Source organism: Amia ocellicauda, chromosome 10 (assembly GCF_036373705.1).
Source record: "Amia ocellicauda isolate fAmiCal2 chromosome 10, fAmiCal2.hap1, whole genome shotgun sequence".
Lineage (NCBI taxonomy): Eukaryota > Metazoa > Chordata > Actinopteri > Amiiformes > Amiidae > Amia > Amia ocellicauda.
The window spans coordinates 10,714,038-10,726,648 of NC_089859.1; the positions used below are offsets into that span (position 1 = coordinate 10,714,038).

The 12,611-nt window shown below is 36.5% G+C and overlaps 1 protein-coding gene across 1 annotated transcript in view; it reads right to left on the reverse strand.

Moving 5' to 3' along the window:
* The window catches only part of aff2 (AF4/FMR2 family, member 2), a 167,999-nt gene that overhangs the window by 31,618 nt on the left and 123,770 nt on the right, over positions 1–12,611 (reverse strand). The window contains exon 10 of the mRNA XM_066714969.1: positions 10,475–10,512. Within this exon, the coding sequence (XP_066571066.1) occupies positions 10,475–10,512 (38 nt within the window). The remainder of the gene's footprint in view (positions 1–10,474; positions 10,513–12,611) is intronic.

Below are 12,611 nucleotides of genomic sequence, written 5' to 3' on the forward strand. Positions count from 1 at the left end.
GTAAAAGTGCAGGCTATGAGAGAGAGAGAGAGAGAGAGAGAGAGAGAGAGAGAGAGAGAGAGAGAGAAAAAGGATCCTTTTTGATGCTCAACTCCATCAGTCAAGAGTTAAGTTTTCTGTAACTTGATCCTGGCTTATTTGTTCACACTAATCTTCAGCTGAATTGATATACTCTTCAGGAGAAACATTGGTATCAAAGGAATTGTGATCAGTTACAAAGCAATACCCAGCAGAACAGCCAAAATGAAATACAAGATCTACTAACTTAAAGTCAATTTAGGATTAAAGGGATGAGACAAAAAGTCATTTTAATTTTTTAAAGAGGCATTTGGGGTTTCCTCGTGTTTGTGGTTTGTAAGTAACCTATGGCTGACAAAGATTAAATATAATTTTATGGGAATCATCATATGTTTTAAGTCTTGTGATTTTCAGTTAAAATTTTTATAACTATCCTCATATTATGCAAAAGATTTTATATTGAAAAAGGATTAGGGATGAATAAGTGGTAAAACTTTCACCATTCAAGTAACACATGACTGAGTTAGGATGTCTACAGATGGCAACATAGGAAAGAAAAATGAATGCAGACTAAGAGCAAGAACACGTGTGCAATTGTGTGTATTGTATTTGTTGTTTTATATAATGGAAAGGTGGCTTTATAGAATACATTTATATGTAATACAAATTCTGTGGAACTATTTACAAAAAGGTAATTGCTGATTTTTTATTTTTATATCTATAAAATCAATGATAGACCATAACCATTCCCCTGCTATACATTAAATCATGCCAGCATGTCATCTGATCTGTACAGAGCAGCAACTACAAGGGACACACAGAAACAGACCCAAACAGAGACAGCCGACTGTAAGCTCTCGCAACACAATTAATATTTATTTTGAAATACCAAGACACAAACAGAGGATTTATGAAAGGAAACGACACAGGCAGGCTGTGAGCCCTGACAGCCCAACATACAGGACAGTAAAATATTTTGCCTGCGAGTTATAAAAGTAAATGTAGAGTGACTGAGTGACACCTAATAAAAACAAATTCTGCTGACTATGACGGCAACAGAGAAAATGAAATATTTAGTTTAGCAGTTTGTAAGGCAAAAAAAAAGTGTGAGTGGATTGACGAGACTGTGAAATTAAAATATGTGATACTTACTGTCAGTGAAGCTGTCAGCAGGGTAGCAGAGAGCAAACTAAATGACTGAGCAGGCTTGTGACAAACTAAGTAATGAATTGTTGTCTTGAGCTTGCTTATGCTAACTTGACCTGTTAGAAACATCTCTCGGGAGAATGAAGAATCAAAGAACGCCCCAAAACTGGTGTCAGTGTAGTCTTGAGGTACTATAGATACTTAAATCTTCAATCAATAATATTACAAATTACTAACATAGCCATTACTAATCACCGACTGTGACACTGAGCTATCCTTTGAGATTTGGTTTTGGATCAAGTAACAAAATGATTAGAAGGCAAAGCATGAATGAAAAATATGAAAAATAAATATTGTAATACAATACATCTGTAGTCTATTAAGAAAAACTCTGTGGAAATGTTATTACATGACAGGTGGTGATGTAAGCAAAAATCACATTAAAATGCCAGCTAATTGCCTAGACCTTGGATCAGCAATATATTACTTGACTTATCTTTTGTGAACACTTAGGTAGATTGGGAATAGTTTTTGCAAATTTGAACGAAGAGATCAATCTGTCCATGTTTTCAGCACGAACAAATTCATCTGTTGTACATTACTAAACAAACAAACATTTAACTGGCCTTAATATACGTAACCTTTCAACCTCTTTATCTATCTCCAAGCCTATTTATATATATTAAACCCTAGTATTATCAGCACACACTTTCAAATTAATTAATCAAATTAATTTAAACTGTGGTCTTCACTGGGACAGGTGCGTCTCGTAGGCACTATGTCAGACAACACTTGCATAAGGGTCATAAGAGTTATTAGACTGAAACTTGAACAAAGTGTCAAGAAAAAGTTTGTTAAAAAAAAAAAAAAAAAAGACCAGACGATAACCAGGCCGCATACTTAAAACCGGCCTGCTGAGAGGGGGCATGGCGCTATTAGAAGTGTCAGTCTTTAGATCATACAAGAAACTGGAGTTCAGACCTGATCTCAAGCATCACTGATCTGAAAGACTTTGTCAAAGCCGGAGTAGGGGGTGCTCTCTCTCGGTCTGCGCTTCCCGCTGAATCCCAGCGTGGGGACTGGACTGTCTGAAAATAAGCTCCAAGGGCTCCCTTCACAAACAGCAACGCAGTCCACTTACTGAATTCAAAATAATCAGACTTTAAAAAAGAGCTCAAGACCTTTGATGATATGAAAGGGAGCTGCTTCGTTTTGATTTGGAAAGGTATAAGAGGGTTTTAAACCCAGAAGCATTAGGCAACTCCAATTAATAGCCCCCACCTCCTGATTTCAAAGTATGAACTACACCTTTAGTGACCTGCGTTGGACAGATAGCACCTGGAGAGGTCCTGAAATCTGGGCTGGATCTCTCCAGAGGGAACTGGAGTCTCTTGACAGATGGGTCAAATGCATCCTTTTTGTTATTAGCTTGTTTTCCATCTGTTGCAAGTGAGAATGTTTAGAAATACTGCTGTATACTGAAGTATAAATAGATGCCTATAGGATAATGTGTTAATGCTAGTATCTGATAATAGCTGTAGCTGGGAAGAGTTACGAAGAATGACAGTGTATTGCCTTCATAAATATATAAGGAGACAATCAAGACAGCTACAACTGTTGTACAAATTGCATTCATTGGCTGTTATTTTTATCAGCTATTCATGCAAATCATAAAAAGTAATTGTATGATGCTGAAAGAAGTATGAAGTTACTGTCATAACATCCCTCCAGACCACTTTCCAGAGTCTCTCCCTATGATCTATAACTGATACAATTTCAAAGGCCTGCTTGCGTTTCTGGCTGGTGAAAGGTAAACAATACAGTGGAGAGGGATTCTAGTGTTACTCAACGTGGCAAATGAACCCAACTGAGACTTCTCTGTCTGAAGTCAGATCATATCTTTTTCACACTAACCTAATATTTTCGTCATTTAAATTGATATTTTGAATTTAGTGAATAACAGTCACGGGATTTCAATGCTTTAGTAGAGTTGAATACGTAGTGCGTTTAAAAAAAGTACAAAATGTTATAAAGGCATCGAGCTACATCACTAAACGTTTAAATGTACTTGCAGGAAAGTGCTGATTCTGTTTAAGATCTGGGATCTCCTATAACTGAAGGGCACCAGTTTGGAGCTTGTAAAAATACATAGGTCACCAGTGGAGAATGATTCTTTCTTTTCAGAAATTAAGGCACATAATTGCCAACCTTTTTCCAATGCAAGTGCTGTTGTGACCTATTCAGTTTGTGACATCAAGGAGGACGTCTTCATATAATGCAGGTTTAGACAGAGAGAATGGCTACCAGTTGTGGGACCTTGGTATTGAACACGGGGATTAATTACCAAACAGCAGGTAAGACTGCAGGTTTTCAGAGGGGATGTCGGGCAGCTCTCCTACTGCCGAAGGAGCCGTACCCAAAACAATAGTTGGAAATAGAAGTGCTGCTTTTTAATGTCTATATCAATATCAAAGCCTGGAAAATCTCGATTCAGCGGCGAGCCAGCTGTGTGGCAGGGAGGCTGCCAAATTCCAAGCAGCGGTTTCCTCGCCTGCCAACTCCCCATCTCCGCCTGACGGATTAATGGGCACCAGATAAATCACATCTTACTTTTCTCTCGAAACAAAATAAATCCAAAGTGACCTTTTGGTTCCCTGCCACCCCTTCTCCCTCCGTGCCAGTTCATTTATATCAGCTGCTGCTGCCGTTCCATTTTCACCTCTTGCTTTTTCCTCGCTGCTGCTCTATATGTATTTATATTTGCTGGTATTTCTGTGTTACGTGTCACTTTCCTTCTTTGTACTCATAAGAAACCGTAGAACTGAAATGTGTGTGTGTGTATATATATAATATATATATATATATATATATATATATCCCTGACCTTGTGACTAAGATTAAATTATTACTGATTGGATCAAATAACTGGTTATACAACAATGTATTTATTCAGTTCTTCAATTATTTGTGTCTGTGTGTACTGATGTGATATTCTTTGGCAACTGCACTGCTAAGTAATACCTCTAAATAAAATCTGAAGCGTCTGTACTTTTATTACGCAACTTAGTTTGCCACCTGTTCTGGATTTCCTTGGATGCAACAGCCCTACTGTATCACTTGGCTGTCAGTTGTAATGTTGTAAATTTACTTAATGGATATGTACTGACTAAAGGGAATTATTTCAATAACTTCAATTCTTTTGAGATACTACATTTTTCATATGAATCATTACTTAGCATCATACATACAAGTATATTTCTATTTGAATATTATTATCATTAAAAACTTCTGGGGACAAATAACAAATTACTTTAATGTGTATATTGTTCTGTGCTTTCATTTGAAGCTCATCCATTCTATAAATATTTAACTTCATTGAACGTCTTGCTTTTTAACTAGCCTCAGTGTTTCAGGTTTTCCTTGTGCAAAACAAAACTGTAAAGGTACAATCAACATACAATATGTATTTAATTTATTATGAAGCCACTTATGCATTTTTGTGTTCAATGGACAAAATAAGGTCATTTGTTTAGCATTTTCTAGATCTTCACTTTACGTCAATTTGAATTTCCCTTACAGGATGTGTAACCTGTGTTCATACATCCTGCAATGACTCACAAATACAAATATATTAAACATGTACACATTTTGATGGAAACTACAGTAGTAAGAACTCCCTCCTTTTGTTTCAGAGAGGGTATAAAAGGAAACATAATGCAAAATGTGTTTCTTTGTACCAGGTGTTGAGTTTTATGCAGGCCACTATTCAATTCTCCAGTAAAACAGCACTGACGCTGATGAATCTTTTGAGAGGTCACTGGTAATACAGATTGGTATTAATTTTAGAAAAGAGTGCTGTCTTTTTTCCTTCGCCAGGGACAGAGTTCCTCTGGTGAAGGCTTGAACTAATGGATAACATATGGTTATGGACAAAATGTCATAACACAAACCTCGCTCTCTGCAAACAGTCACAAAACACACCGCTTTTTGCTCTCTCAGGACTTAACAAATTAAGATAGCTGTGAATGTACACTTCCACCTCAATAAGGGTTGTACCAAATATCTCTGGAAGGCATGTAGCTCATAAACCTTCACACATACTGACTTGCTCTTACAACAGATGTTGCATGAGAAACCTGCCAAGTCTTTGACCTAAGACTGTTTGTACATCACCAACACATCTATCAAAGGGAGTCTGTTACTTCGTATCCTGAAGGACCTCTTTCACTCCCCACCTATTTGGTTTCATACCACAGACATTAAGACCACAGGAAGTGAATACATTTTTGACACAAGAAAAACTCTATTAGGGAGGCAGAGACAGTTTCTGTGAAGTACAGATAGTTTACTCTCTTAAAGATCTGTACATTAAAAAAACAAATAAGCTGAAAAAAGAATTTGAACAGAGCAACATCATCATTCCCTGCAGTCTAGAGTTTTATTCTCTAGCCTGTAGTCTCCTTCTTTACTTTCCTTTATTAGCTTCCTGGGGCCTTGATGAAATCAGAGGTCCATATGACTGCAGGTGGTTCAATCACAATGCCACCTAACTGTTTCAGGCCGAAGGTTGACTTCATCATTATGTACTGCTACCTGGCTGACGATGATGCGCCAGGGAACGCTGCGCGTCTTCACTTGCCTAAAGACTCCACTAATTATCAGAACCTTTACAAGTGAGTAACTGTCAAGAGCAGGAGGTAACGATTTTCAACTGAGGGGTCAGACACGCTGACAGACCTAAAACTCGGCTCCCACTGCAGAATTTATTTTTTCTTGGCAAGATTAAAGTACAGTTATCAGACTCTTAAATATGTTGCTACAGTACCTTGCACTCAGCCAATTACAACCTAATGCATAAAATAGCCTGAGGCGTCCATGGTTAACCACATATATAAGTAATTAAATCTCGCCTGCCTGTGTTACAGGGATGCATCAGGCCTGAAGCATACCAGACAGGTACTGTAATTATCCCCAGACACACTGCTTTCCTCAGTATGCTAATTTGCTTTCCAGGAATAAACACAATTTACATTTTTTAAGGATGTGTGTGTTTGTGTGTATTACCATGTAAAATTGTCTGTTACTAAGCCATAAAGGTATAATTGAACTAATTTCCCTTGCTGTCATCATTAATAAACCCTTATAGTATTCTTGCAGAGAGCTGCAATTTGATTACTGACCTGCAATCTAGTCTTAGTTTAATAAAAAAAATGATGACAAATAAAAAAAAAGGTTTGAGAGTAATTTTTCTAATAGAGCTTTTTCCTTTTCTCCTGCCAGAAAAGAAAGTTGCTAATGCATTTGCTGCTTGGCTGGTTACACAGATTGGGATCTGACACAGCCCTTCTGTAGACAGATATAGAGAAAAACAACACGAGTGAGAAACTAAAACACATTTTTTCACACCTATACAAAATACAACTCCAAGCCTCCTTCTTATGCAAGGTTGATGTGCAGTTTAAAAAACAAAACAACAGCAAATATATCTACAATTGCCAATACCACAGATACTATAAACAATAAGACTAGTCTGTACAGAATATGAAATAGACCTACAAAACTGGGCCGGTACATCAATGTATGTACATTTTGAAAACTGACAGATCTATCTTAGATCTTAAACAAAGGATACATGTATTGAAAAATGACTAACCTAACATAAATTAGATAAACAGATACAATTTACAGATTGTCCCAATAGCTCTTGTTAAAAACACTATACATTAATGAGGTGACTTGATGGACATAGAGCTTCATTAGGAGACTAGGATGCCCCAGAGTGATCTATGACCCCATCCAGCTGTTAAAACAGGACCATGAAACTAATGAGACGTGCCACTTTGCCTGAGCTACGCAGAGTAAATAAACTGAGCAATCAAATCCATTGTTGCCATGTTGTGCTAAAAAAAAGAAGAAATAAAAGCTATAGCAACCTGAATCAACAGCAAAAATAAAGCCCAGCATATTATGTGTTGATGTTATGACCATCCTTTCTTCACTGCGGTTCTTACATTCCTGAAGAATGACAAAGTCTACCGAATGAAATATAGGGATTCTTGAGCTCAAGTGGGCAGGTAACAGGGCAGACTTTTAATAAAATTTCAAACAGATTTAAAGGTTGATGTGATAAAGCAGCTCTCCTCCAGGCAACTATGACTTCAATACTTGGCAGAGGACGGAAAAAGTAAACAGAGAGAGAGAAGAACACCCGGTTCCAGATCTCTTCCATAAACACAGGATAAAAAGGTGAATATGCCTGCGCTTGCTTTCTGTGCGAGGCTGAGCTATGAGTTCCTTGGCATTTTGAATGAAAGCAGAGAGAAAGAGAGAGAAGAAAATACAATAAAAAGTTTACAAAACTAACATTTGCCCGTGTGATTAGTAAAGTAAAACTGTGAATGTCCTTTTGCAGTGTTGTTTTCTAACGTTTTAAGAAAACAATTATCTCCTATTATTTTGATTTCAGTTTCTATCTCTGCATTGTCAGACAGCCCAACTTTCACGCCACTCCCATGGTTTGTATTTCCCAATGTATGTGTTAATACATTAAAATATTCCACAATCCTAGTGAAATTTAGACTGAACTCACATTATATGTTAAAACAGTTTTATGTACAGTGTTTAAACATAGAGACACACAATTAAAACATGCTTGACTGTATTATCAATATTGTAATTCATATTACTTCAACTGGAACATATAATATTTATTATTAATTACACAATCAGGAAACATTTACAGCATATATAAAATGCATATATAAATACACATGATCTGTGCAGTGAAGCAGATACGGTTTGAGGATTAAATCTGAATCTTTTTGTGAATTTTTATCATTATAAATGCCTTTCGATATAATAATCTTTTCAACTTTCAGGGTTAGCATAACATAGACTCCAAACTTTCACCCCATCCTTCATGAAAAAATGTAACTGATCTTACTGGGAGGGTAAAAGGTTTTTGTTGTAAACACATCTGATCCCCTATCAACTACACTGGCTGTGAGCCAAGTGATGTATTCTTAATGTCAAAACAATACGTGCACTTAATGATTATATGCTATTTATATCTACTGAGGCCACAAAGGCCCAGAAATACATCTATAGCACTTGTATTTCCTGATATATTAAAATCAATTAAGGAAGCTACAGAGCATTATGCATCATGTAAGAGCATGGGTCTGGGTAGGAATTCCTGTTAATTCATGCGTTTTTTCTTCCCCTCCAACAGATGTCAATAGCACTTACATTTGATACAATTTATTAGTATGTGGCCTTTAGCCAAAAGCTATTCAAATTTGCAGGAAGTGCAATATCACATATGTCTTAATAAGTGAAATGTGTTTTTAACAATGCATCTGATATGTCACATATGGTGAAATGAATCTGTTCGCTTCCCATTTTTAAAACATCCCTGAGGTATAGCTTCAAATGGACTGGTACTAATGCCATTACTTTTAAATTCCCATTTAAGCTGACCTGAAAGTGCGGTTTATTAAGAATGAACAGGTAATTGGGTCATTGGCACCATACCTTTGGCGAGACTCTTCCTGTTGAATAACACCTCCAGTATTTATTGAGATGAGCTAGCATGTGGACACCTATTTGCTCTGTATCTGCTGCTGGAGTTTAGTAAGCAGTGTGTAGCTCTAGGCTGATCTGTAGGCTAGATTTTAATGGGTTCATTCAGCTGCTGGGCCTCAAATTAACACCAGCAGGTTTTTTTGCAAAATACAAATAATGGTCCCTGTAGCCATCACATTGTAATCACACAAATGCATCCAAAACAACAAACTATTTAGAAACAAACCTGATCTCTCTTCCCCAAGGATGTTTTCATCATAAACTATAGATGATATATGTTTTTCACTTGTTAGCATTCTATTAAAGAGACCACCTGAGACAGATATTTACAGATTTGATCATTATCATTATGGTAATAATTAACTATGAATCTCTGAACTCTGACTATGCACATTAAAAAGAGGATTTCTAGCTTCAAGCAATGAAATGCACACATGCAGTAAACTGATGAGACCAGTTAGAATTTACCTCATGTCATCAAACCATAATATCTTAGAATTAGCGCACAGGCTGTGCTGCACTGCAATTAGGGCTAATTCAGTTGAACAAAGCAGTTGAAAAAAGTAAGCCTTTTCAGTGTGAAAATACACCTGTAGCTGGTCCCAGATTAACGGCATTGAAAGGAAACATGGCTTTTACATGTTTACAGTCAAAATACTACACATATAAGTGAGCAAAAATCCTCTGAAATGTTGTAAAAACTCTTACACAACCAGTTGCAAAGGACACTCTAATCATCAGATTGATATCAGTTGGTCTTCTATGTGCATTGCTTTCCTGAAGTGAGCGAAAAGGAGAATAACACATAAAACAAAAAAATAAAAACAAAATAAATATGACTAAATGTTGTACCTCTCAGAAATCTTTGGACCAGGACCAGCATTGAGTTCTGAAGAATCCACAGAACTCTAGTTTCAGATAACAGAAACCACAGACTGCTGTCCTTCAGCAAAGGTCCTCTGGGCCCCGCCACGCTGGGAGCTGAGGGAATGCCTGACTCAGCAATTATTAGCTTCCCTGGGGTGTCTAGAGGGATGTAGAAACACTGAACATGCCCCGAGCCTTGGCTGGGAGCCTCTCGCTCAGCCTGTCTGCCTTGTACCGTTGAGTAGTGGCTAGGAGTGTGCTCCCAGCTACTGGAGTCTCAGGGTCCCTTCACAAGAACGAGCTGTAGGCCATGTTTCACAGGGCTCTTATTAATGCATACAATTCATGGGAATTACACAGGGAAGCTGATTCACAAAAGTAATAAAGGATTCAAATAAATCCTGTGTACCTATTGAATTAAACACAAGGGTGTTGTTAATGTGAGCAACTTATGCAAGCCTACAAGTCAAATGAGTAACAGACCTTGTTTACTGCATATAGCCGTTGCTGTCATCTATGTATCAATCTATATCTATCTATCTATATATACTTTTAAATGTGTTTGTTCTATTTTGCATCCTTTTTACCTGCCCTGACTCATCTGATAATGCTATGGAGTTAGCAATGTGTGTGTGGGAAATACTTTAGCAAAAAGACGGCAGCATGGGAAAATTATGCAAAACTATCATTTTGTTTGGCGAAGTCTGAGAAGGGAGGTCATTATTGTCCTGTGACTCATAGGCTTGACTGGTATTGCTTTGGTTTAAACCACCACAAAATGACAATTTTAAGAGGAAAATGTCATGAAAGCTACATTATGGTTCAGAAAGCAGGAAACAGTAATGTTATTGTCACTTACTTGAGGGGTGTACTTCTAGGTTTGGTCTTCTCTGCTGCCTGTGAAAGAAACAGAATAGAAGTCCGTTTTTTTTTTTTTTTTTAGTCCTTCTCAAGTAGGGCAGGCAAATCTCAAATAAACCTGCTCACATGAGTGGTGAGTACATAGCTTTTCAGCACTATATGTATTTTCTTTGTATGCTTAATTAAAAAACAAAACTAAATTAAATCCCAATATAAATATACTTTATTGTTTAAATAAAAACAGCAACAACCAACAAACAAGTACGGTTTATAAAAATATGTTTTTGATTGTATTATAACTACAATATGAACACACACTGTACAGATGTTCCTCTGCAATACACCTTTTTCCCTCTTGAATCATAAAATCTAAATGATTAAAAGAAGTAATGAAGTGTACACTGATAGATCAATGCAGGCTGCTAGAGGCTCAACTAATTGATTCTGGCAATTCAGCTTTAAAAAAAAAGGATATTCCAGGAACTTCTGTAGTCTAGCCCTGGAATTTCCCATTAGCCCGTGCCTCTAGAACATTCTGTTAGATTCCCCTCCATGCAATATATTATTAGAAAAATAAATACATACATACAGAGTCTTGTTTACGTGCTGTAATTGTATTGATTTTAGACTGTGCCAACACATATATAAAACTAAAAAAAGTATAAAACTCTACCTTGTTTATCAAAGGGAACAGCAATACAAAAACACATCAAACCCATATAATGAGAGACATATTCATAGAAATATCGGACATTCGGGACAAACAATAGTAATTAGGCAAACAATTATACAGTGTTTAGTTTTGAGTCTAGAGAGTTTTGTTAATAGCTTAATTCTTTCATTTATACAGTTATTTCACATTACTACAAAATCATAAATCCAAGAGCAAACAAAGGGGAAAAAAAAATTCAAGAATAAGTAGATGGTTCACATTCAATTCAAAAACTATTGAGAACATATACTTTGATGCTTCTTTTGTAGTCAAAATATGAAAAAAAGGAGAAATTACCTAGGAGTGTCAACTTAATTTCCATTTATTTAATGAAACTCATTTCTAAAATCATGTAAAAAAAAAAAAACCCACACACACACACACTAAAACATCAGACCTGTTGGCCAAAGAACCTGCTCCACCTAAGCTATGGAGCCTGGTTCCAGTTTATTGCTGTGGCCATTGATCTGTGTACAGTCCATTTATCATTCATGAAAGGAGCCAGTGATCTTCACAGTATATTAGATGAAACAACTCAGATCATCTGTCAACGGCACTCTTATTGCTGTTTCCCTCTCCACAGGGATTCAGCTTCTTCGATCCTTCTTGAATTCAAATGTTGCTAGGCAACACGGCTGGGGGGCATCGCTGCTAGTATGGCTAGCATACTCGACCAAACCGTTTAAACGGCTGGAGATTTTAAAGGTATTTGAGGTGGTAGTAATGGGTGGGGGGGAGAGGTTAGTTGGGGGGGTCTTGGGCTGAGACAAAAATTAAATGTAATGATACAATAAAATCACCAGATTTATGTCAACACGTTCAGCAAATGGTAAAATGCAATTTACACTTAGCTGTGCCACATATTTAGGTTTCTTTTCCGGGCTTTTGTTCTGTGAAAAGCCCAGTATTTCAGCACCACTGCAGAACATATTAATATTAAGAACCTATGGCTGCAAGTCTAGCAAAACTGTCATAAATGATTATATTCTATGATATCTGAATTTATGGAAACACACTGGAACTGTCTATTTGAATTTTAAGAAGACAAAGGAAATTCTGATGAAAACTGTGTAAGGCTTTAGAAAGAAATATTAGACATTATAATTGCATAATTGTAAGAGCCTTTTCTGTGTAACTCTTCAACTGCACTGTTAATATGACCTATTGTAAGAGAAGGAGTTCAACATGAACAGGAAGTCTGTTGAATATAAAGTGGTAGACTGATGTCTGTTTTACTAATTCTTAAGATTTTTGGAAAATCTGACTGTAGTTTAAAATACCCCTTCTACGTGTTTCATACAAGTGATACACAAAACTATTTTAAGGGAGAGATAATATATTCTACTTCCTATTTCCTTTAAAAATCAGTAAAATACATGAATACATAATTAACAACTGTCTTAATTATGTTTCCATACATTTA